The sequence below is a fragment of the Macaca fascicularis genome, chromosome 13, assembly GCF_037993035.2.
Source record: "Macaca fascicularis isolate 582-1 chromosome 13, T2T-MFA8v1.1".
NCBI classification, from domain to species: Eukaryota; Metazoa; Chordata; class Mammalia; order Primates; family Cercopithecidae; genus Macaca; species Macaca fascicularis.
The window spans coordinates 19,359,590-19,386,363 of NC_088387.1; the positions used below are offsets into that span (position 1 = coordinate 19,359,590).

General features: G+C 36.3%; 1 protein-coding gene across 2 annotated transcripts in view; it reads left to right on the forward strand.

Moving 5' to 3' along the window:
* The window catches only part of ZC3H6 (zinc finger CCCH-type containing 6), a 58,200-nt gene extending 33,262 nt beyond the window's left edge, over positions 1 to 24,938 (forward strand). The window contains exons 4-12 of one of the 2 annotated variants that reach the window (XM_005575268.5): positions 295 to 568; positions 2,177 to 2,310; positions 7,163 to 7,279; positions 7,929 to 8,040; positions 12,197 to 12,306; positions 13,085 to 13,338; positions 14,572 to 15,083; positions 15,713 to 15,946; positions 21,688 to 24,938. In XM_005575268.5, the coding sequence (XP_005575325.2) occupies positions 295 to 568; positions 2,177 to 2,310; positions 7,163 to 7,279; positions 7,929 to 8,040; positions 12,197 to 12,306; positions 13,085 to 13,338; positions 14,572 to 15,083; positions 15,713 to 15,946; positions 21,688 to 23,171 (3,231 nt within the window). In that variant the 3' untranslated portion in view covers positions 23,172 to 24,938. The remainder of the gene's footprint in view (positions 1 to 294; positions 569 to 2,176; positions 2,311 to 7,162; positions 7,280 to 7,928; positions 8,041 to 12,196; positions 12,307 to 13,084; positions 13,339 to 14,571; positions 15,084 to 15,712; positions 15,947 to 21,687) is intronic. The other variant, XM_074011264.1, reaches the window with a different exon arrangement.
* Positions 24,939 to 26,774: the final 1,836 nt, after the last annotated feature.

Here is a 26,774-nt window from a genome sequence, read left to right on the forward strand (position 1 = left end):
AGTATGATGGTGTGTATTTTTACTTTTTCCTGTGTGTAAGATACTGAGACATAGAACATAGAAAACAAAGGCTAAAGCATAAAGATTACAATATTTAATTATCTCAGGGTAACATTTAGGCTTTTGAACTTAGTGTTAAGTAGTATCACAGATAAGTGCTAATGAAGAGTCAGAACTAGTAACTATCTTTTCTCCTTTCTCCATACTTGCTGGGGGGAAAAGGATGTCCTGTGCTACTGTCAATTGCTATATATAATTGAAAAATCCTGATAATGATTGTCCATTTTCACTTAGCGTGGACATATATCAGGAAGCTACATGACATCAAAGAAGGGTCAACATAAAAAATTTAAAAGTAAAGAATATGATGAGTACAGCACCTACAGTGATGACAACTTCGGTAACTACAGTGATGACAACTTTGGTAATTACGGTCAGGAAACAGAGGAAGATTTTGCCAATCAGCTGAAACAATACAGGCAAGCTAAAGAAACCTCAAATATTGCTTTAGGGTCATCATTTTCTAAAGAATCAGGGAAAAAACAGAGAATGAAAGGAGTTCAGCAAGGTAAGTTTGAAATTACAGTCTGTCTTAGAATGTGAGAACCTTATTAAAACAGGCATCTGTGGAGTAAAAACTTAGAAACTTCTTATCCCTGCTCAAGATTAGCTTATTCTTGTAGAACCTAAATTCGTTTTCTTTTATTTTGTAGACCTTTAGAACAGAATCTGCAAATATTTCAATCTGTATGATATATGAATATTTCAATTGGAAAGATATTCTAATGATTTACAAATACATAAAAATGCAATCCAACTTTCTTACATTTTTCCCCTTGCTTCTATATGATGTCAGTATACAGTTGTCTCTCTTGCTGTATGTATTGCTTTAAATTTAGACCTGCTGGGAAGCTATTGTTTTATTAGGCTTTAAAATACAGCAGTCATTTTTGCTAAACAAATGTGCATAAACTGTGAACATCCTTTAAAATTGGAGATAAAAACATAATCTAAAGACATTTCTGCACTGATCACCTTACATGGTCCCTGGAGAGACAGGACAAGTTGTCAGCTGTTGACAATAATTGAAGAAACTATGGGTCATGTAAGGCTCAAATCAGCCTTAAGTATTGGCTAGTCAAAATACATGCTTCAGGAAAAGTGGAGCAATATGAGACTGAAATGAAGTAGTGAGGAACCACACTCTATATAACTACCCTTTAATTATCTTTGCGTACAGGAATCCATTATGAGTAAATTTGGTTATTTCTATGACTTTATTTTTTTCTTGATTTCCTAGCAAAATTTCTTTGAAAAATATGAATGTAGGCTTTAGCTGAAATAAAGGGAAAATAATTTTTCTACACATATGCTGTTGTACTGAGCAAGTTTGTTCCTGTAGTCTAGATGTTGTGGTATCAGGGATCATCCCACTTGGAGAATAAGGGTAATGCAAAGAAGTCTTGCTCATCCCTTCCCACCTGGGGCTTTTCTTTTCAAGCTCCTACCTGTTTGTCCTCTTAAAGGACTGAGTATTGGCCAGGCCAATGGCTCACACCTAAAGTCCCAGCTTCTCAGGAAGCTGAGGTGGGAGGATTGCTTGAGCCCAGGACTTCAAGGTTACAGCGAGCTACGATCTCACCACTTTACTCCAGTCTGGGTGACAGAGTGAGACCCTGTCTCTAAAAAGAAAAGCAATTTTTGTAATTTGGGTATCTTTTTATATACTTTTAAATACCAAGTTTTTCAAAAACAAAAAAAGTATAATTTTTTCATGTGTATATATCTACTCAAAATTATCAGTGGAAATTTGATTTGCTGCTAATTAACCACTGATACCTACAATGTCTTCCTTAAATAGGAATATAATATTTGATTCTCTTAAAAACAGAAAGGCTTGTTCATGATCTTATGCTAAGGAAAATTAAAAATAATAAAACTCGATTTTGCTTCTCTAGCCATGCGTATCCTTGTTCCTTGCCTTCCAAGTTGTTAACATCCCTTAAGAAACAGTACCAAGGAGATAAGATATAAAGATTTAATTTTTTTCATTGAATCTAGAAGGAGAAAAAAATGCACTATTATAGACTATTAAAATGTGCTGTTCCTTATAAACTAATAAATTGAAAGGTATGCTGTTTTTCTCTTAAATTTAAGTACATTTTAACTTTTCTAGGTATTGAACAGAGAGTTAAAAGTTTTAATGTTGGTCGTGGACGTGGCTTGCCGAAGAAAATCAAACGAAAAGAACGTGGGGGAAGAACCAATAAAGGGCCTAATGTTTTTTCAGTATCGGATGACTTTCAAGAGGTACTAAGAATTTATATATAAGGAAGGGAGGAGCTTTTTCATCTTTTAATTTATTTGGTGGCAAAGAAAGCATTGTGATTTTAATGATACTTTCCTAGTAAATGAAAAATTACCAGCTCAGATAAAATGAGTATCAGTAACCTCCAAAAAATAGTTGTTAATTAGTTGTGAAACTAGTATAGAAGTACAAATGTTGGTGACTTTGAAATAAAATTGTTATGTTTGAAGGAACCTCAAAATAAAATTGATAAGTTTAAAAGCAAAAATATATCCTCTGTTAGTCTTCTTTTGTGCTTTCCTTTCCTAGGAATCATCTTCCCCAGATGTAATTGGCAATAAAATGCTAATAGCTCAATATGTAGCGGGGACAAGAAGGGAGGCAGTGGTAAATTAACTTCCTTTTTAGAGTTGAAAGCATTGAAAGAGAAGAAAGGGGGATATAAATGGTTGGAAAGGTGAACTTATTTATGTTACATGTGGTAGATATTCAATAAATATATGTCAAATTGAGTTGAACTCTGAACATGAACTTTAACCTTGTAGTGACTCCCTGGATTACAGTGGTCCAATTCCTGTATTCTACTGCTGTTCTAGTAAGATTTGATTGAATTATAGAGGCAATAGTGGGTCATTAAAAGCTGCAGTTTTGGCCGGGCACAGTGGCTCACGCCTGTAATCCCAGCACTTTGGTAGGCCAAGTCGGGCAGATCCTGATGTCAGGAGTTCAAGACCAGCCTGGTCAACATGGAGAAACCCTGTCTGTACAAAAATACAAACATTTGTCGGATGCGGTGGTGCACGTCCGTAGTCCCAGCTACTTGGGAGGCTGAAGCAGAAGAGTCATTTGAACCCAGGGGGCCGAGCTTGCAGTGAGCCGAGATGGCTCCACTACACTCCAGCCTGGGCAACAGAGCGAGACTTCATCTTGGAAAAAAACAAACAAAAAAAACAACTGCAACTTTGAGTAAGAGCTGAGAGCGATAGCTATATACTATAATTTGAAAATACTTGGTTTTCAGATCTCTCAGTTTAAAGATAATGGGCAGAGATTGCTTAATATGCACTCCTTAGTATACTATTTAGAGAGATGTTAACAGGTGTGACCTAAAAAAAGTTCAGACCCAAATAAATTTGCATAACACAGCACATGCCATCTGCTTTTAGAGATTCTCAGTTGACATTAATGTAGTAAAGCTTCTGAGCAGCTTAGGCAGAAAGAAGCTTATTTTGTTCAACCCATCATTTACTCAACTACAAACTATTTTTTTTCCCTACACACCTACTAACATTCACTGAGCCACTCACTGTTCCATGGAACAGCAGTTTTGGAATTATTATAGTTATTATTTTAGAATTTTAGGGTGACTAAAAACCTGCCTGTCATCTTCAGACACCAGTAGACCTTTAGAATGTGCTGATTTCCCTAACCCAAACTATTACGAATGCTTTCTGAGAAAGCCTGCTCTTACATCCAGCTCTTACACCCTATACCTTTAAACAAAATTAGCTTCCAGGAAAGTGTGACTTTGAGCAAGTTTTACCTGTCTCTTTGCCTCAATTTGCTTAATCTGCAAAGTGAGGGTATAGTATTAAGTTAACTCTAAGGGCTCCATCAAGCACAACATTTTAGATATCTATAGATCTGGACTATACCTGAAAGATACTCATATAACAGAAATATCAAGATAAAAATGCATTATCAATCATGTCAGTTTATTGGCTATCATGAGAGTCAATTCTTAAGATTCCATAAACAACTGGGAGTGTGCCAGAGCCCAAGGAAGCAGCTCATTTTCACAAATGGTCTGCAGGTGGCCCATCCAGCATAGCGGGAACATGCAGGCCACACCAGAGTGGCCAAGACAGGTCTGGCTCCGCCCTAGGCCTTTCAGAGACTATGAGTCTCCAAAGCCAAATCAATTCAGGGGTGCCTTCAGATTCATCATAATTTTTTTTTTGAAAAATCAAGAGTAGTCACAGAAGAAGCAAACTTTCACTGAATTTTAAAGGATTTTTCATTTTATTGGCCATAATACTCTTAAATTGTGTTAGTGTTTACTGTACCTACTACATTTTTTGTAATATTTTTTTCCTGGTAGATCCTTGCATTTCCTCTACCTGATATATATATTTTATGCTCTTGTCTCTTGTATCAATATATCTTCTAAAGTAAATAAGTTTTAAAATGACCAAGTACAGTAGTAGGTAGCTTGTTTTTTTTTTCCTCCCTGCCTCTCTCCCTCTTTCTCTCTTTTCTTGTATTGTTTTTTATTTGCAGTACTGTGTTGTAATGCAAAGAATATAGGAGTTGCAAGGCACAATTCCTGAGTTCTGTCAGTCTGCTAACTCGCCATATCTTCTAGGCACTTAATTTTGCCCTAAAAATTTATTTGTTAAAGTTGCTTTAGATTTTCTATAGTACCTTGACTATAGTCAGGTTTCCCATAGCTGTGGACACTGAGATACTTTCTACTCATTTAAGTGGAACTAAACTAAAAAACAAAACAAAACACTTCCCCACCACAATCCTCTGTTAAAACAATGAAACATTATTTGAAAGTAATATATACAGGAAGAGTAAGTTATTAATGAAACATAAGTACAACTTGTTGCATTTTTCAGGGTGTGTATGTGTGTGTGTGTGATTACCTAATTTGTTTACTTTTTAATTTCAGAGTTGTATTCCTCAGGTTGGCTCATTGATTTTTGCATAATTCAGTTCCTTTGGCTGTTTATTTTGTTTTATAACAGCCACGATTCTTCATACAGAATGCCTATGTGAGCTGGTCTTTTATATCTGCTTATTCTGAACAAATCTGTAAACATAAAAATGTGAATCAAATTTATATAGATTTGAGACACTTTAAACGAGTCTATCAGAGTATATTATAAGCACTTTCATTGTGTTTTACTGGGGTAAATTAGGTATATTTATATTTTTAAAACGAATCTCTAGGATTATCTGTTTACTTGGTATTCTCGTACCTTTTTCAGAATTCTTTTTTTTTTCTTTTCTTTTTTTTTTTTTTGAGACGGAGTCTGGCTCTGTCGCCCGGGCTGGAGTGCAGTGGCCGGATCTCAGCTCACTGCAAGCTCCGCCCCCCGGGTTTACGCCATTCTCCTGCCTCAGCCTCCCGAGTAGCTGGGACTACAGGCGCCCGCCGCCTCGCCCGGCTAGTTTTTTTTTTTTGTATTTTTTAGTAGAGACGGGGTTTCACCGTGTTCGCCAGGATGGTCTCGATCTCCTGACCTAGTGATCCGCCCGTCTCGGCCTCCCAAAGTGCTGGGATTACAGGCTTGAGCCACCGCGCCCGGCCCCTTTTTCAGAATTCTTATAGTAAAATGTGATTTCAGCTGTGAGTGCTGGGGATCACATTTCAATTTGGACATCTATTGCCTCAGTTTTTGCTGTGAGGCAGTTTCTTGTTTTCAGTAGATTGAACTTTATGCTCTGTCTTTTAGCAAATTAAGAGAAAAGGGAAAACAGAAATCAGAAGAGTAATTCCTGTGATGTACAGGGCACAGTGCATGCCAGGTGCTTGAAAAGTATTGTTGTTTTTTAGAGTTGATGAATGTAACTCATTACATTTAGCATGGTTAAGCACCATACTCTGCCTTGTTATTCAATCTTACACTGAAAGCAGAAGTTGAATAGGGGACTCAGGAGAAGTAAGGAAAACAAGTAGGGCTATAAGATTTCTTTTCCTTTAATTTTCTTCAGTTTTTTTCTTAACTTTTTAAATTTAAAAGTTAAAGGTAATACACGCTCCCTGTTTCTTTGCCCTTTTTTCCCCTAAAGAAAATACAAAATAACCACACACACATGCAATCTCTAATCCTGCCATCCAGAGACATATACACCGTAAAATATGGGGGTATATTGTTTTTGTCTTTTTTCCTTTGCCTTTATTTATTATTGTAGAATTAGGATCAATTTTTTACTTCAAAAATTATTGTAAACTTTTTTTTTTTTTGTGCTTTGTTCTTTTTGAGACATTCTCACTCTGTTGCCCAGGCAGGAATGCAGTGGCATGATCTTGGCTCACTGCAGCCTCCACCTCCCAGGTTCAAGCGATTCTCATGCCTCAGCATCCCAGGTAGCTGAGATTACAGAGGCGTGTGCCACCATGCCCGCCTAATATTTTGTATTTTTAGTAGAGACAGGATTTCACTATGTTGGCCAAGCTGATCTCAAACTCCTGGCCTCAAGTGATTCCAAAGTGCTGGGATTACAGGCATGAGCCACCATGTAAACATTTTTTATGATCCAAAGTTGTTGATTTTTTTAATGACTGCATAATATTCTGCCACCTAAATGTATCATAATGTATTTGACTAGTCTCCTAGTTTTAGATGTGTAGAGTGTTTCTCGTTTTTCTGTTTGTTTTACTATGTCAGTATTTCTGCAGTAATTTATTATATGAATAGATCTTTATGTGTCTCCCTGATAATTCTTTCAAAATAATCCCCAAAAGTACAAATTGTATGTCAAACAATATGGATATTTCAAAGTCTTTTATAACATACCTATCAATAATATTAGTGCATATTTTATTGTGCCTTTGCCCATATTGAGAATTATTGTGGATTTTCAAGCTTTTAATAATTTTATTTAAAAATAGTTATTCATCTTCATTAAAATAGAAAGAAATACTTTTTTTTGTAATCACTAGTAGCATAAGTAGATTACTAGACACATATCTTTCTCCAAATAAATGAATAACATCAGAATGTTCAGTCTTGATCACTTTTTGTAGTCAATTTGTACTTTTTTCCAGATTAACTTAATTATACATTTTGATACCTATTGATGTTTCATATGTTGCATTCAAATGAAATTTTTTTCTTGCAGTATAGTAAACCAGGGAAAAAATGGAAGGTTATGACTCAGGAATTTATTAATCAGCACACAGTGGAACACAAAGGAAAACAAATCTGTAAATACTTCCTGGAAGGGAGATGTATTAAGGTAAATTTATAGAGGTATCATAAGTCATTTTAACTTCCAAAATAATCTTTAAAATTAAAGTCTTTTGGGGGGTGGTTAATTTTTTTCTCTTCTCATGTAGTTGTAATAAAACTGGGTCTTTAAAATGTATCTTGCATGGAAATACCATACATTAGAGCTCATTTAATTATGTTCTGGGACAATAGCATAATTTGTTGAAATTATGTTTTAATTTTGTTTAAAAGACACATAATGCTACCTGGCAAGTACTGTTCAAAGTACAACTAATATTAAATGATGTAATCCTACAGTGACCCTACAAAGTAGTTAATGTTATTATCCCCATTTTATTCATGGCACCAAGAGGTTAAGTAAGTTCCCATGGTAGCTCAGCTAGAAATGGTGAGTGCTGGTTGAATTCAGGCAGTATCCTGTGAGGTCTTGCTCATTGTGCTGCCTCAGTGCATGTAGCTACATCCACTGTCTTGGGCAGGAATTCTAAGGGGTCATTTGAGTTATTATTTGTTCATTATTAAAGACTTCATGAAGATAATGACCATAATTTTACCATGAGACACCATGTAGAAAATTCAGCTGTTGTTTCTTTGTTTCTCTTTGTTTCTTACCGTTTTTTTCTATCTCTTTTCTTTTTTTGTGTGTGTGTGAATAGGGAGATCAGTGTAAATTTGATCATGATGCAGAGTTGGAGAAAAGAAAAGAGATCTGCAAATTTTATTTACAAGGATATTGTACCAAAGGAGAGAACTGCATTTATATGCATAATATCCTTTATTTAAAATGTATGTTAAACAAAATGCTGGGGTTTTAAAGCATCATTGAGGTTTTAAAAAATAATAAATACACCCTAAAAGCCTAGTTTGGTTTTAAATTTAAAACAACACATTACATAAAGCCAGTCTAGTCAAACTTTGTACTTCAAAAGAGCAAACCGACTTTTATTCTTTAGGGAAATGAGATAACTGCCCTTTGGAAAAAGTTCTGTGAAGGGAAGGTACCTTAATATAATCAGCTTAAAGTATTTCAAAAGACTCTGCTTCCTGAAGGAGTAGTTGGCAAAATACTTATCTTATTCCATAATTATTTTACTCCATAATTATTTTGCTTAAGTTCAGGAGTAATAAAATTATCATTGTGAAAATTATAAAAGTCTTATCAAATCTTACCACTCAATGATAGATGCTATATAGTCCCACTCTCCCTTGGGAAATATATACATGTAAATTGTATTCCTGCTCCTACCCAAATTGGAATTTCACTATATATAGTGTTCTGGTCCTTTAAAAAATGTATTCTGCAATTTTTCCATGTTAATTTCCCCCCAAATATCTTATCAGGTTGCTCACTACCACTTATGACTAATAAAGCTTTCCCCCACGGAATTGAAACTATCATCGATAATATGTTTATATGTATGGATTTTTTTTTTTTGGACTTCGTGTTTGGCTTCATGGATTTGTTCACCCTCGTGTCTGTGTTGCTTTGCTGTGATTATTTCTGCCACAACAGCACACTGTAATATTTGGTAGATTCTGCTGTTTATTTTTCCAGATAAATTTTTAAATTCTGTTGTCGTGTTTAAAAAATGTGAAGAAAAGAAAGTGAATAAAATGGAAAATGAAAAATGCCTGTTATCATAGATCAAAATGTCAAAAAATGGAACCATGCAATTACCAGAGGAATACTTGATGAATTTCTTTATAACCCAGGAGAACAGAAAAATTTCCTTGTCTCAAAATCCAGAAGCAAAAAGGGAATAGATTGAAAGTTTGACTCCATGAAAAAGCTTGCATTTGCAAAACAAATACATATAACATGAGCTAAATAAAAAGATAAATAATAAAGTGAGAAAGATTATGTGTAATTTATATCACTTACAAAGAGGTCATACCCTTAATATATGAGTTTCTAAACACTGAGAAGAAAAATGAGGCAAGAGATACAGATTCACAGAAAGAGAAATGCAAATGGTCCCAAAACATAGAAAGATATTCAGTCTTGTTCCTAATAAGGGGAATGTAATTTAAGCCACACTGAGATAACATTTGCAGCTGTGTCAGGTTTGCAAAATCAAAAAACCATGACAGCAAAGTTTGTTAGCAAGGATGTGAGAAAACCTTGTTTCTGGCAGTGTCAAAATGGTGCATTCCTATGGAGGAGAGCTTGGCAATGTCTGGCAAAATTATATATGCATTTACCTTTTGATCCAGCAATCCTAAGTTTTGCAGATTCTCCCCAGTAGACCTGGGCAGTGATTACTGATGCCTGCTAAAATCATGAGGTGAAAGTTAATTAGGAACTTTACAATTGATGGATGAAGCTGACAACACCTGAAAGGACTGATCAGTCTTAACATTACTAAAAAGAAACCACCAGATATTAAATGCCTTTTGATATGATACAGTAGAGAGTATTTGAATACCATCTATGACCGATATTAAAATTAACATGATACAAAAATAAAAGGGAAAGGGGAACTTCTAGAAATCAATAAAAGTAACTTGGGAGATAACTAGATACAATTTGTGGATCATCTTTGTGTCCTGATCTGAAGAAAGGAATTATAAAAATATACTTTTTTAAGAGTCTGGAAAATTTGTATATTGACTGGTTACTAGTTGAAATTAACACATTAATTTTGCCAGGTTGGTAATGAAGTCTTGATTGGTAAGAAAAAGTATTCCTGGCTAGGCATGGTAGCTCACACCTGTAATCCTAACACTGGGATGCTGGGTCGGGAGGATTGCTTGAGGCCAGGAGTTGACCAGCCTGGGTAACGTAGTGAGACACCTCCTCCACTCCCATAACTAATTTAAGGAGGAAAGGGACCGGGCGCGGTGGCTCATGCCTGTAATCCCAGCACTTTCGGAGGCCGAGGCTGGTGGATCACCTGAGGTGAGGAGTTTGAGACCAACCTGGCCAACATGGTGAAACCCCATCTCTACTAAAAATACACAAATTAGTTGGGCGTGGTGGCATGGGACTGTAATCCCAGCTACTTGGGAGGCTGAGGCAGGAGAACTGCTTGAACCTGGGAGGTGGAGGTTGCAGTGAGCCGAGAGATGGTGCCACTGCACTCCAGTTTGGGCAACAGAGCAAGACTCTGTCTCAAAAAAAAAAAAAAAAAAAAAAAAAAAAAAAAAAAGAAAGAAACAATAGAAACAATATTCCTTGTCTGTTCAGAATAGGTATGGAAATATTTACAACAAATGATGAAAGTTACTGAACCTATGAGGTCAACATGAGAGGGACTTCATTTTATTATTCTTTCTACTTTGGTATGGTTAAAGACCTTCAAACAAACTTAAAAAATCCTAAGTAATGTCATCCTACAGAGATAACTATGCTTGCATTATGGCATAAAGCCTCTGAGACTTTTTTTTCTGTGCTATGGTATATATATATGAATGGATGTGTATATGTTTATACACATAATTCTTTTTTTTTTTTTGAGATTGAGTTTCACTTTTGTTGCTCAGACTGGAGTCCAATGGTGCGATCTCTGCTCACTGCAACCTCTGCCTCCTGGGTTCAAGCAATTCTCCTGCCTCAGCCTCCCTAGTAGCTGGGATTACAGGCATGCACCACCACGCCCAGCTAATTTTTGTAATTTTAGTAGAGACGTGGTTTCTCCACGTTGGTCAGGCTGGTCTCAAACTCCCGCCCTCAGGTGATCCACCTGCCTCAGTCTCCCAAAATGCTGGGATTATAGGTGTGAGCCACTGGGCCCAGCCTATACACATAATTTTTTACAAAAATGAAATCTATAATGATTATGAATATTGTATTTTTAAATTTGACATTTACATGAATGTGGACTGTATTTTAATACACAGTGTGTTATAAGGACCTTTTATTTTCCAGATGATTAACTCATTGCCTCATCTTTACTGATTTAAAATGACATCTTTACCAGACCCTAAATTCTCATTTTTACACAATTCTGCTTCTATACTACTCTTATCTATTGTGGTATTTGATTATTCCCCTCTGTAAGAGTATGTTTGGTATTTGATAAGGCATATATGCCTTCCTTTTTTAAAAAAAAGTTGTAATATTCTCAGGTTAGAAGTGATTTGGCAAACAATAAAAACAAATAAAATGTAATAAATTTGTCCTAATCAAGAAAAATAAATTTTTTCAGATTTGACATATTTTTTTAGAAAACAAATACTTTACTCTGTTTCTGAAAGCTTTCAATCTATTCTTACAGGGTTTTTGTAACATAGTCATGCTGTTTGTAAATAATAATAATTTTACTTCATTTACAATATTCATACTTCTTATTTAATTTTAATTGTATTGGCCACATTTCCAGAAGAATGTTAAATAATAGTGATTGTGGCAGACATAAACATGTTTTAATGATAGTGCCTTTTTGTTTTAGCTTGAGCACACATCATCTGAGAATGGTACATTTTTCACTATACTTCTATATTTAATATTTTCTTTATAAGTTTGTCTCCAAAATCTTAAGATTAGTCTGTAGTTGATTATTGGGATATTTGCCTTTAACATGACGTATACATTTTTTTTTTCTTTAAAAAGTGGCTTTCTAGTTTTAATAGAGAAAAAAGCTCTTTGAATGTTTTTGTATAATTAAAATATCTAACCTTAATAGAATAAAAAATAAGCTGATGTGATTATAGTAAATTCAGTATAATATATAACAATACAGCCTTATTGATTCAGCACAGTTATGGTTTAGTGTGTGTATGTGTTAAGAACACTTAGCATGAGTTCTACTCCGTTAACAAAATTTTAAGTATACAATACAGTATCGTTGACTATAGGTACAATGTTATATAGCAGATCTCTACAACTTAACCATCTTGTCTAACAGTTGTAGGTTTTGGTTTTAAAATAAAAAAAAAATAGACCTTGATTTTACCTGGTCTTTTCCTTAATATTTTTATTTACATGAATTTCCTTGCAAGTTCTATCATAGTGGAGCAAAATGTTACCAGGGAGACAACTGTAAATTTTCCCATGATGATCTAACTAAAGAAACAAAGAAACTTTTGGACAAAGTGAGTAATATTTTTGTACCTTGATTACATCTCTCCACAAATACATTTGACTTGAATAATATTTTATAAATGATATTTTGTGAAACTGCTGAGAAATTGAAGGTTTACTATTTTATATTTTATTCTATTTGAAGAATATTCTTTACCTTTTTGAACCTCATTCTGTTTATAAAAAATGAGGAGTTAGCTATCTCCAAACCATTTCAACTGTTTTTTTCTTTCTCTCTCCCTTCCCTCCTTCCCTCCTTCCCTCCTTTCCTTCCTTTCCTTCCTTTCCTTCCTTCCTCCCTCTCTCCCTCTCTCTCTTGCTTGCTTTTTCTTTCTTTCTCTCTCTCTCTCTTTTCTTTTCTCTCTTTTTTTTTTTTTTTTGGCAGGGTCTTGCTGCATTGCCCAGGCTGGGTGTAGTGGTGCGATCTTGGCTCAGCTTATTGCAACCTCCACACCCTGCTCCTTGCCAACCCCCTATCCTGCACCCCCCCGCCACCCCTGGGGCCATCCTCCACCTCAACCTTCTGAGGTGGGCACTACCATGCGCAGCTAATTTTTGCACTTTTTATAGAGACGGGGGATTCTTCATGTTGCTCAGGCTGGTCTCTTGGGCTCAAGCGATCCACCTGCCTTGGCCTTCCAAAGTGTCGAGATTATAGGCGAAAGCCACTGTGACCAGCTCATTTCAACTTTAATGTTATTTTTCTACTAACAAAACTTAAGTCTTCCTAGTTTTAAATGTGAGGAAAAGACTCACTTTGAAATAGTAATCTTTGCCAATTATTTTTAGGTGTTGAATACTGATGAAGAACTCATAAATGAAGATGAAAGAGAATTAGAGGAACTTAGAAAGCGTGGCATAACTCCTCTTCCCAAACCACCTCCAGGGGTTGGGCTTCTGCCAACCCCTCCAGAGCATTTTCCCTTTTCTGATCCTGAAGACGATTTTCAGACAGATTTCTCTGATGATTTTAGGAAAATTCCATCTCTTTTTGAAATAGTTGTAAAACCTACTGTGGATTTAGCGCATAAAATTGGGAGGAAGTAAGTGAAAACTTTCAAAATGACATCAACTTTTTTTCCTGAAAACGATCATTAAGAAACTAAGTCATATTCCAAGCTAATCGTATAATTAAACTTGGTTAGAGATAGCACACATCTGGCATGCACGCAGATGGCTGCTTCTCCTTTGTTTTCCATTCCCACCCTCTGCTGCTTGCAGTCAGTGGTTTCCCATATGGGATCCTTACACAGCTTCTGAAACCTCTCAGCATAGTAATCCTGAAGGACCCTGCCTGGTGGGTGGATTTGGCATTCTCACTTGATTATGAGGCTGCATTGTCGTTGATAATGCCTTCAGATTGTGGGAAATAGGTCTCCACGTATTTGATTGTTTTTGAAGAGCAATTCCTTAGGCTATTGGAGGAAAACCTCTGGATCCAGATTTTCATTTTCTAACACCACCATTCCAGCCCTGCTGCCAGTTCCCCAGGGTCTGTGCATCTGGGCCTTAAGTCGCATTGTGGAGCATTCATTTAGCCTTGACAACTCAGGAAAGCAAGGAGGTCTCAGCCAATGAGAAACAAGAAATCTATAGCAAATATCACAATTCATTTGAACCATTAAAAGTATTTCTACTAATGTCAAGAAGATAAGTATGTCCACTGTTTTGCTAATATATATTGTATCCTGGTCAATGAAATCAGATAAAGTTATAAAGATCAGAAGTGGAGTGGCAGCCTAATTACTTGGGAAGTTTCCCTCAACCCAAAGGAATCAACAGACAAAACTATTGGAAATAATAATTAAATTAGCAAGATGTCAAGAAAGAAGAGCAACATTCAAAAACAATGTCTTTTTATATGCCAGCAATAACCAATTACAAATTGTTATAAAAAGTTGGATGTTTATATATAATAGATTCTAATTTTATTGTAAAAGGTTACATATACCTGAAAAAAGGGAGTAGTAAGAGAGAACCAATAAAAAATTTTATCTCTGAGTAGTGGGATTAGGGATGATTCTTATTTATCTTTGTACTTTTCTGTATTTTTCAAAACAGAGTAAGTTTTAGAACAGCTGACAGTAAGCAGCAAGTGGGCTAAAATGAAAGCAAGAGTGTTTCTGCCTATCAACGATATGGAACAAATTGGTTCTTAAACACACAGTATTCTGATATTAAAAAAACATACTTAACCAATATCTGTTTAGAAGTGTTAATGTTCTTGTTTGTTTCTTTTTCTTTGAAGTAAGAAATACTATTATTTCTGTCTACAGGCCACCAGCATTTTATAACAGTGCCTCACCACCAGGACCACAATTTCAGGGAAGCAGTCCACACCCTCAACATATCTATAGTTCTGGGTCAAGTCCAGGTCCTGGACCTAACATGTCTCAGGGACACAGTAGTCCTGTGATGCACCCAGGCTCCCCTGGACATCACCCATGTGCAGGACCTCCTGGTCTACCAGTGCCACAGAGCCCACCTTTACCACCTGGTCCACCTGAAATTGTAGGTCCTCAAAATCAAGCTGGAGTACTTGTTCAACCAGACACATCTTTGACACCACCAAGTATGGGTGGGGCTTACCACTCCCCAGGCTTTCCAGGACATGTGATGAAAGTACCCAGAGAGAATCACTGTTCTCCAGGTTCATCATACCAGCAAAGTCCTGGTGAAATGCAGCTTAACGCCAATTATGAGTCCCTGCAAAACCCAGCTGAGTTTTATGATAATTACTATGCACAGCATCCTGTACATAATTTTCAGCCACCCAGTAACTCTGGTGGTAAGTTTACTTTTTGAAATAATTTATTCCTAATTTAAAATGCAGTCCTATTTTTCATTAAAAGCATGATAGAAATGTATGTTTTAAGTAAAGCTAAATAAAATTGATGATTGAAACCTTAAAATGTTTTCAGCTTGCCAAACTTTTGAAACAATAGAATTTTAGATAACTTTTAGAAATATTTTAAAATGGCCGGGCGCGGTGGCTCAAGCCTGTAATCCCAGCACTTTGGGAGGCCGAGACGGGTGGATCACGAGGTCAGGAGATCGAGACCATCCTGGCTAACACAGTGAAACCCCGTCTCTACCAAAAAAAAATACAAAAAACTAGCCGGGCGAGGTGGTGGGCGCCTGTAGTCCCAGCTACTCGGGAGGCTGAGGCAGGAGAATGGCGTAAACCCGGGAGGCGGAGCTTGCAGTGAGCTGAGATCCGGCCACTGCACTCCATCCAGCCTGGGCGACAGAGCGAGACTCCGTCTCAAAAAAAAAAAAAAAAAAAAAAAAAGAAATATTTTAAAATGACATAATTTGATAATCCAGTGTGCCTGTTATGAAGGTTTTCATTTCTTATGACTCTGGTGGAGTTTTGTGCTCACTCAATGACTGTCTCTCCCCATGTTATACATGTAGATGGGATGTGGCATGGCGAATTTGCCCAGCAGCAGCCTCCTGTTGTTCAAGACTCACCTAACCATGGGAGTGGGTCTGATGGCAGCAGCACCAGGACAGGCCATGGCCCTCTGCCTGTACCAGGCCTCCTCCCTGCGGTGCAAAGAGCTCTTTTTGTCAGACTTACTCAGAGATACCAAGAAGATGAAGAACAAACCAGCACCCAACCTCATAGAGCACCAAGCAAGGAAGAAGGTGTGTCAGAAGTTATTAATAGCATCTTACCTATTTGGATGGGTTAAAACTTTTAAATGGTCGAGGCAGGTGAATCACCGGAGGTCAGGAGTTCGAGATCAACCTGGCCAACATGGTGAAACCCCATCTCCACTAAAAATGCAAAACTTAGCTGGTTGTGTTGGCATGTGCCTGTAGTACCAGCTACTCAGGAGGCTGAGGCAGGAGAATCGCTTCAACCTGGGAGGCGGAGGTTATAGTGAGCTGAGACCTCGCCACTGCACTCCAGCCTGGGCAACAGAGTGAGACTCAGTCTCAAAAAAAAAAAAAAAAAAATTAAAAATGAGCTCTCTTTTCTATTTCCAATTTATCTCATAGCAACTATCTTGTGATTGATTTTGGTTTCAGTGCCATTAATTGCATTAATACTTAATTGCAAAAGGTTTGACTTGAAGCAGTAAAAATATCTGAAGCTAGAGTTCAAGGTTGTGCAGACTTGCAAGCAATTAAGCCTTTTGCTTTTTTTTTTTTTAGAAGAAAAGAAATAGAACAAGAAAAGGACACCTTTCAGTTTGAGGATTTTGAATTCTAGCCCAATTTCAAAATGATTTAGTTATTAGAGATATTTTTATGTCATAGGCTATATAATTAAGGATCTGCTATAATACTAAGAAACATTTTTAAACATAAAAAGATTATATGGAAACTAAGTTTATCTTAGTATTTTTGATATTGGTAAGTATACAACAGTTCAGTAAAGGATGAGAAAAGTTTAAAGCATTCAGTTCTGTTTATGAATTACAAAATTGATGTTTGGCCACTCAAACATGACATTTATGTAAAACTATGTAATGCTAGGTAGCTATAAGCTATTATATGAACGTTTAAAAATATATATTTATAATTTTAAAATTATTTTTGTGGGTACATAGTAGGTATATATATTTATGTAGTACATGAGGTATTTTGATAGAGGCATGCAATGCGTAATAATCACATCAGGGTAAATAGAGTATCCATCACCTTAAGCATTTATCCTCTGTGTTACAAATAATCCAGTTATATTCTTTTAGTTTTTTTTAAATGTACAATTAAATTATTATTGACAATAGTCACCCTGTTGTGCTATCAAATACTAGGTCTTATTCATTCTATTTAACTTTTGGTACCCATTAACCATCCCCACTTCCTCCCTATCTGCCAGCTACCCTTCCCAGTCTCTGATAACCATCCTTCTACTCTCTATGTCCATGAGTTCAGTTGTTTTAGTTTTTAGCTCCCACAAATAAGTGAGAACATGAGAAGTTTGTCTTTATGTGCCTGACTTATTTCACTTAACATAATGACCTCCAGTTCCTTATTGCAAATGACAGGATCTCATTCTTTTTATGGCTGAATAGTACTCCATTGTGTATATATGCCACATTTTCTTTACCCATTGTCTGTTTTTTGTTTTGTTTTGTTTGTTTTGTTTTAAGAGTCCCACTCTGTTGCCCAGGCTAGAGTTCAGTGGCACATCTCGGCTCACTGCAACCTCTTCTTCCCAGGTTCAAGCAATTCTTATGCCGCAGCCTCCTAAGTAGCTGGGATTACAGGTGTGCACCACCATGCCCAGCTAATTTTTATATTTTTAGTAAAGATGGGGTTTCACTGTGTTGGCCAGGCTGGTTGCGAACTCCTGACCTCAGGTGATCTGCCCACCTCGCCTACCAAAGTGCTGGGATTACAGGTGTGAGCCACCATACCTGACTGTTGTCTGTTGATGGACACTTAGGTTGCTTCCAAATCTTGGCTATTGTGATGCTGCAGTAAACGTGAGAGTACAGATATCTCTTTGATATACTGATTTCCTTTCTTTTGGGTATATACCTAGCAGTGGTATTGCTGGATCAGATGGTAACTTTATTTTTAGTTTTTTGAGGAACTTTCAAACTGTTCTCCATAGTGGTTGTACTGATTTACTTTCCCACCGACAGTGTATGAGGGTTCTCTTTCCTCCACATCCTTGCCTGCATTTGTTATTTCCTGTCTTTTGAATAAGAGCCATTTTAACTGGGGTGAGATGATATCTCATTGTAGTTTTGCTTTGCATTTCTCTGATGATGAGTGATGATGTGCACCTTTTCATACACCTGTGTGCCATTTTTATGTCTTCTTTTGAGAAATGTCTATTCAGATATTTTGCCCATTTTTAAATTGGATTATTGATTTTTTTTTCCTATAGAGTTGTTTGAGCTCCTTATATATTCTAGTTATTAATCCCTTCTCGGATAGGTAGTTTGCAGATATTTTCTCCCATTCTGTGGGTTGTCTCATCATTTGTTTCCTTTATAATGCAGCTTTTAAACTTGATATGATCCCATTTGTCCATTTTTGCTTTGGTTGCCTGCGCTTGTGAGGTATTAAGAAATCTTTGCCCAGACCAGTGTCCTGGAGAGTTTACCCATTGTTTTCTCGTAGCAGTTTCATAGTTTGAAGTCTTAGATTTAAGTATTTAATCCATTTTGATTTGATTTTTGTATATGGTGAGAAATAGGAGTCTAGTTTTACTCTTCTGCATATGGATATCCAGTTTTCCCAGCACCATTTATTGAAGAGATTGTCCTTTCCCCAATGTATGTTTTTGGCACCTTTGTCAAAAATCAGTTCACTGTAGATGTATGGGTTTGCTTCTGGGTTCTCTGTTCTGTTCCATTGGTCTATGTGTCTGCTTTTTTGTTAGTTCATTTTTTTGTTTTTGTTTTTGTTTTTTCTTGAGATAGGGTCTTACTCTGTTGCACAGTGGTGCAATCTCAGCTCACCACAACCTTTCACCTCCTGAGTCTGAGCAATTCCCGTGTCTCAGCCTCCCAAGTAGCTGGGACTACAGGTGTGCACCACCATGCCCAGCTAATTTTTTTTGTATTTTTAGTAGAGACAGGGTTTTGCCATCTTGGCCCGGTTGGTCTCAAACGCCTGGCCTCAAGTGATCTGCCTGTGTCAGCCTCCCAAAGTGCTGGGATTACAGGTGTGAGCCATTGTACCCAGCTTATGTGCCTGTTTTTATGCCAGTACCATGCTGTTTTGATTACTATAGCTCTGTAGTATAATTTGACATCAGGTAATGTGATTCCTCTAGTTTTGTTCCTTTTGCTCAGGATAGGTTTGACTATTCTGAGTCCTTTGTGGTTCCATATAAATTTTAGGATAGTTTTTTCTATATCTGTGAAGAACGCTATTGGTATTTTGATTGGAATTGCATTGAATCTGTAAATTGCTTTGGGTAGTATGGACATTTTGAACAATATTGATTCTTCCAATCCATGAACATGGAGTATCTTTCCAATTTTTGGTGTCCTCTTCAGTTTCTTGCATCAATGTATATGACCATTTTTTGCTACATTTTCAAAGAAGATATTATTAATTCTTCATTTACCTAACATCACAGGAGAATGAAAGATTCCTAATAAGTGAATTTCCTGTACAATTTAAATTATAAACATTTTAATAGTAATCTTTCAGCTGGGCACAGTGGCTCACGCCTGTAATCCCAGCACTTTGGGAGGCCAAGACAGGTGGATCACGAGGTCAAGAGATTGAGACCATCCTGCCAGCATGGTGAAACGTCTGTACTAAAAATGCAAAAATTAGCTGGGCATGGTGGCACGCATCTATAGTCCCAGCTACTCAGAAGGCTGAGGCAGGAGAATCGCTTGAACTCAGGAGGCAGAGGTTGCAGTGAGCCGAGGTCACGCCATTGCACTCCAGCCTGGGTAACAGAGCGAGACTCTGTCTCAAAAAAAAAATAAATAAGTAATCTTTCAGTAGTCTTAAAGTTTCATAAACAAAGATATTAAAACTTTTAGATAATAGAAAATTTTATTCTTTAATGTTATGTAATTGGTAGTGTTCTATGGGAGTTGTTGGCTCTGATACAGAAATATTTTGAACAGCTAGGTTTACTTGTGTTTGTGTTAATTTTTATGGATTTTAATGCTTTTATGCATTTTATCTCTGCTTTGATAAAAAGCTGCTAATTATCATTTTTTATCTAATATCTGTTTTCCACCAGCCTGTCTGTATTCTTCTACTCTCCCTCTGTTACTATTTTCACTCTCATTTAAGAAAGATTTTTAAGTATGCTTTATAAATTATAAAACATATATATAATGCTTATAAAATATATTGATATGGGAATGAAAAAGTAAGGATAGAAGTAACAAATACTATGAGGAGTGAAATTACTATACAGAAATATTTAAAGTAATCGCAGCTGGTAAAAGAGAATCACAAATCCATCTGTAGGTTTCCTTGATGTTAAAGAGAAGAAAAGAGATCTAGTGTCTAGAAGTAGTTTTTTTCAGACTGAGATCTGAGTAAAACTTTTTGCAGTTGTGACATACCATATGCTGTTTTAACCCACATTCCACCCTAAATACCAGTGCTTGTTTTGTTAGCACTGCTCTGTTCAAACTAACCCTGTAACACTAAAGTTTCATGTAGTAGGCATGCATTAGTGAGCAGTGAGATGAGGTAAAAATGAGAATGTCTAGGATATTCTGCTGATCCAAGATACTCTAGGATGGAGATACATATATGCATATACAGTATATCTATATATCTGTATCCCATGTTCTGACTCTTACGTTCTGGCAAGAATATGAACAGGAGATACGTTGTGGCCAATTCAGAGCCAACCTGTGTCTATTTTAATGGAGAGGAGAGAGAATCACCCTTCTGAAATATCAGTTTGTAATTCCTTCTGCTAGAGAAAAGACTTATGATAGGTAGGCTTCTTAAACTTGTGTCTAATACACTAGAGTTAAATAGGCTTTAAAAGTAAGACTCAAAGTGTTCTCATAAAGTATATAAGTTTTAGGATGTTAGGGTTTTTGTTTGTTTTGTTTTGTTTTGAGATGGAGTCTTGCTCTGTCACCCAGGCTGGAGTGCACTGGCTCGATCTCGGCTCACTTCAAGCTCCACCTCTTGGGTTCATGCGGTTCTCCTGCCTCAGCCTCCTGAGTAGCTGGGACTACAGGTGCCTGCCACCGCGCCCGGCTAATTTTTTTGTATTTTTAGTAGAGACGGGGTTTCACCGTGTTAGCCAGGAAGGTCTCAATCTCCTGACCTCGTGATCCGCCTGCCTCGGCCTCCCAAAGTGCTGGTATTACAGGCCTGAGCCACCGCGCCTGGCTAGTTTTGTTATTTTTAAAGTTAATGTTTGAATAGCTAATATAGTCACACAGGTCAAATATCTAAACATATAATAAAGAGTAAATGAAAAGTCTCCACCCCATTTCTCATTTGCTCAGTTTCCATTGCTACCTTAACCATCACTTTCAATGTTTTGTTTTCTTTTCAGTCCATTGTTAACTTGATAAATTCAGAGCTAGGAAGCTTAAGGAATGCTTGATTTGAAGAGACCTAGCGCATTTTAGAATGCTAAGAGCATTTTCCTTTCTCCTACAGCCCACCACACATAAAACACACATATCTGAATTCCCTTTGGCCAGTTGGAAGGAAAGGTCCTGCCTTTTCTCTGACTGGAATGACATTACACATATTCTAGTATCACCCTGCTTCCTTAATAGAGTATAATGACTGAATTGATAGTTTTCTTACCACATCTTATTTTGTTCCAGTTTTGAAATCTGGCATTTTTGTTACGCATTTTCTTGAAGTTAGACTATACTTATTTCAGAAATAGTATGTGTTTTTTTAATATTAATTAAGTCTACATAAAAATGCTTCATTCTTTATAATAAGTTTTTGTCTGCATTTAGATGATACAGTTAACTGGTATTCCAGTAGTGAAGAGGAAGAAGGAAGCAGTGTCAAATCAATACTGAAAACATTACAGAAACAAACAGAAACTTTAAGGAATCAGCAACAACCTTCCACAGAACTCAGCACTCCTACTGATCCAAGACTTGCTAAAGAGAAAAGTAAAGGAAACCAAGTGGTTGACCCTAGACTTAGGACTATCCCAAGGCAAGACATTAGAAAGCCTTCTGAGTCTGCCCCACTGGATCTTAGATTTGCGTGGGATCCCAGGAAATTGAGAGGGAATGGAAGTGGTCACGTAGGCTCTTCTGTTAGTGGAGCAAAGTTTGATTTGCATCATGCAAATGCTGGCACTAATGTCAAACACAAAAGAGGCGATGATGATGATGAAGATACAGAAAGAGAACTGAGAGAAAAAGCTTTCTTAATACCTTTGGATGCCTCACCTGGCATAATGCTCCAGGATCCAAGGTCACAATTGAGACAGTTCAGTCACATTAAAATGGACATTACTCTAACCAAACCCAACTTTGCAAAACACATCGTGTGGGCTCCGGAAGACTTACTTCCAGTACCTTTACCTAAACCTGATCCAGTGTCTTCAATCAATTTACCTCTGCCCCCGCTTATAGCTGACCAGAGGCTAAATAGGTTATGGAATACCAAAAGTGATCTTCATCAGAACACAGTGTCCATTGATCCAAAATTAGCAGCCAAAGCGAAAATTAATACAACAAGCAGAGAAGGCTACCTAGAACAATTTGGAGACTCACACAGTTCAGGAAGTAAATTAGGAGATCCTAGACTACAAAAAAATTTTGATCCTAGGCTTCACAGGCTACCCAATACAGAGTCTCATCAAGTGGTTATGAAGGATTCACATACATCAAAGGGTGCCCCTCACTTAGCCAGACCAAACCCTGGTTCATCACAGCCCTCAGGGGCAGGAGCTAGCAATTCTGGTTCCGGGGCTCTGCCTCCGTATGTCCCTAAACTCTCTTCCTCAGCTGGCCTTCCACTGGGAACTTCAACTTCAGTTCTTAGTGGTATTAGTTTGTATGACCCTAGGGATCATGGTTCATCATCCACATCAGAACTAGCAACAGCTTCTTCAGGAGAAAACTCAAAGAACCAGAAAAAAAGTGGTGGCTTAAAAAGTAGTGACAAAAATGAGCCTTCTCCTGGAGAAGCTATCCTTCCACAGAAAACCAGTCCAAATGTGGAAGTCACTCTTGATGGGCCAGCTGACCCACAGGCAGATGTTCCCAGGAGTTCTGGTAAGGTTCAGGTCCCAGCAGTGCACAGCCTTCCTGTTCAGGCATTAACAGGCTTAATTAGGCCACAGTACAGTGATCCAAGGCAGGCAAGGCAGCCAGGACAGGGGAGCCCAACCCCAGATAATGATCCCGGAAGAGAAACAGATGACAAATCTCTGAAAGAGGTTTTTAAAACTTTTGATCCAACTGCTTCACCATTTTGTTAGCTATTGTGTAATTGAGCAATTCTTTTCACTCTTGTGACTATCTCAGTCCTCTGCTGTTTTGTAACTGGTTTACCTCTATAGTTTATTTATTTTTAAATTATAAACACTTTTCAGCTGCTAGTATCAGAACCACATGAAGTTATAGCCTCTAAAGCCTGTGGTATTTTATATAATATTTTTATAACTTTAAGAGACTGTAGTAATTGACCTAAAAACTTATGTTAGCTTCAGTAAAAGTACTTTTATTGTAAATAAACAATCATGAACTCAACACTCTGCCTGAGTATATGCCAGTTGTCTTTCATAATCAATGTTTAGATAAATGATTGCCACTTTTTATATGGTTGTTTAGTTTCAAGCAATATGATGTACATTACTTTTGAGAAACAGTATTTTGACTAGGACCTCTCTATTTGTCAGCACAGAACTGATTAATATGTAATGCTAACTGCTAATTAAAATGTAAAATCAAGTAAAGAAAACATTTTAAAATTACAATTAGCAGAGCAGTTCATGTTTAAGGGCATCACTTTTATTAGTATTGGCAATATTATTTGTGTAAATGAAGCATTTGAATGTCATATCTTTTTAAAGTATTTTATTGTATACTGTATCATAGAAGTTGGAGGTATATAAATAGAACATTTTGCTAAAGTGAAAAATTTCCAAGTTCCCTAGCATAACTTTTTACATTTAATTTTTCATATGAAATAGCAATTAGTTACTGCTGTGTTACATTGTGATGTTTATGTATGTCAATGTTTTTGTCTTTAGCAGCATAATTTATATCGCTTTTTCAAATGATGTAGCTGCATTAATTGTGTTCATCATGACTTTGGCGATTTTTAACACAATTTTTAAAGATCCAGTGAGAGTCTGTAGTGATTATTATATGAATAATGTTTTAAATGTCAAGGTTCTGTATTTTTTTCTTAAATAGCAAGAAAACACAGATTGCTAGTATAGTCAACAATATTTGGCTATCAATAAAGAATCTCTTTCAGATCTCACCCGGCTGGCATTCTGTAACAGAGGGGATTACCTGGTGTTTTAAGTATTTAATGTCCTCATAGTGTGGAAATCTCCTAAATTGATTAGAAATTGTATTTTATGAAAAATAACTTGTATTCATTCTTGTGTATTTATTGCAATATATAAATAATGGCAACTCTATTTGTTTTATACGTATATAATTTATAACTGAATCTAAGTATTACACCGCTACTCATATTTTGAACTGGAGGTGTAGGACAATGTTTGCTGGTAACAACTCCAATGCGTATTAATAACTTGAAAAGGAGCATTTCACTATAAAAGATAATGAAAATAGTTAATGAAATCAGTCCTCTAATGAAAGCAGTGCCCTTGAGAAGGGATTTTTTTTTTTAATGAACAGTAAAATATTTTGTGGGAACCTAACACTCACATAGCATAAGGTTTATTAATAATGCATATCCTTTCTAATCACTTCTTCAATTCTTTTTGATGCAATTCTGTGCTAAAATGGGGTGTGGTTAAGTGAACGAGAACTCTGCCCACCTAAGAAGTTCAGTGTTTTCTAAGTGGAAGGAGAGTTACTGAAAGGAATGCGAATTTTTACTGATTGTACTTCGGATACATTTATTATCTAAAATGGCTCTGGATAACATTTTTGGGTTAAAAAATGTAATTTAAAGCCACCATAGAAAGTATTTTCTGATTTACTGTCCAAATGAACTTTGTTGTTAATCGAGAAGTCAATAAAATGGATTAAACTGACAGAAAAAATATATATATATCCCAAAGTGTAATTTACTCTTTTGTCAGGATAAAATCAGAAAGATGGCTGATTTTAGTAAATGAAATTTTTAGCAAATCTTTAATTCATTCATGTAGTTTATAATTATTGTGTCAAGCAATGCTGTTTACATTTTAAGCATCATACAAAAAAGATAATTTGGCTTGTTAAAGATCAAAATAGAATCCAAACTGTTAACAGAATATCTTTTTTACAACTAAAGGAGATATTCCAAGATTTATTAAAAAGTCAGGTTTAAAAGTTATTAATGCAAATTATGTAATGTTCATGCATTCAGTATTCTTGGGTCCCTATTACCTCAGTTGGTGTTCTAGAGGCTATTTTACAAGAAAGCTTGAACTTAGTTTCAAATTTGACAATATATTTTATATGAAAATGTTTAATTTATGTTTAAAATAATTGTTATTATGCAGCATTTTTATTGTGATAACATTAGTTTATGGGCCATTCTGTCATATCCTGTAAACATAGTTTGTTTTTCTTTTTTTTTTCCCCATTTTCTCATACAAATTGAGTAAGTAGCCATTTTCCCCCAATGAATACCTCTTCTTTTAGGTCAATTGGTGTTTTTAGAATCCATGTAATTTGATTTGCACTGTTAGATCGAAAAGTAACTTATGTTCCTATTCTTAGAAGCCACACATTTAGAGATAACAGAAATAACTTGAGTCTTAAGAGTCTGGATAGGCTCATCCATTGAGATGTAACTTAATTATTCATACTGTTTGTGACAGAAATTCTATACCTGTTTACTGTGATGCTGAATAGAGTGGATATATCGGGGGTTGAAATGCAACACACAAGATCATGACAATTTAGATTCAGCAACTACTTTCCCATACCTTGGTTAAGACCTCATTGTGAACCTTGAAAACAAATCAGATGTTGGAGTGATTTCAAACTCTATTTCAACAATTGGGTCTGTTTCTATATGGACCCTCTATTTCCCAGCTGAATGTTTCAAACCCCCGAATTAGGCTGCAACCGAAAGAGCCTAATTGTGAAATGAGGTGTGCTTAGGTTTCTGTTTATCCTTTAGCCATGGAACTTTAAAGAGTAGTGTTCCTCCTACTTATTTTAAGCATGGAAGAAGAGTTGAGTAGTAAATCTTGTGTGAACTTGTAGCTCAGCTACTCTGCTGAATTAATTAGAGGTTAGGAAGGACTTACAAGGGCTGGAAGTTTAAAGATAATAAATTCATATTTTTTGTTCTGAATTGATTTCTGTGCAATTTAAATCAATATCTAATTGCTTATCTGTGAAATTAGGTTAATTTTTATTGATCACATATTTGATGTAAAGTATGAATTATTTTTGTAAAGTATTTGTAAATATAAAACTATTTTATAGCTTGAATGAACACAATCATTATGCTCCCATTAGGGTGCATTAAGTTGTACAAATTCCAAAATAACATGATGTGGTTTGTATGGTTTAACAATTTTACGAAGCTTCAGATGACACGCACTGATGACACAACAGTAGAATTTCCTGAGAGGTTGAGTGAATATTAACCCATCAAGTTAGCAATTTCCTTAAATACATGTGTATCAGGAAGACAGGACTTCCCTACCTTAGAGCTATATAGACCTGCGTCTCTTCAAGATCTGACTTCTCTACCCATTTTATACAGGTTGGGTATTGATGGAGGGTTAAAAATGCTATGACAGTTCATGGTGCATGGTGTGTTTGTTTAAATCATAGCATGTTTAGGCAAAGTGGCCAGCTCATTCAATGTAAGAGCCACCGAAACAGCAGATGTATTCACACCCAGCCTGTAGTATGTATTTCTTCAGGCATGTCCC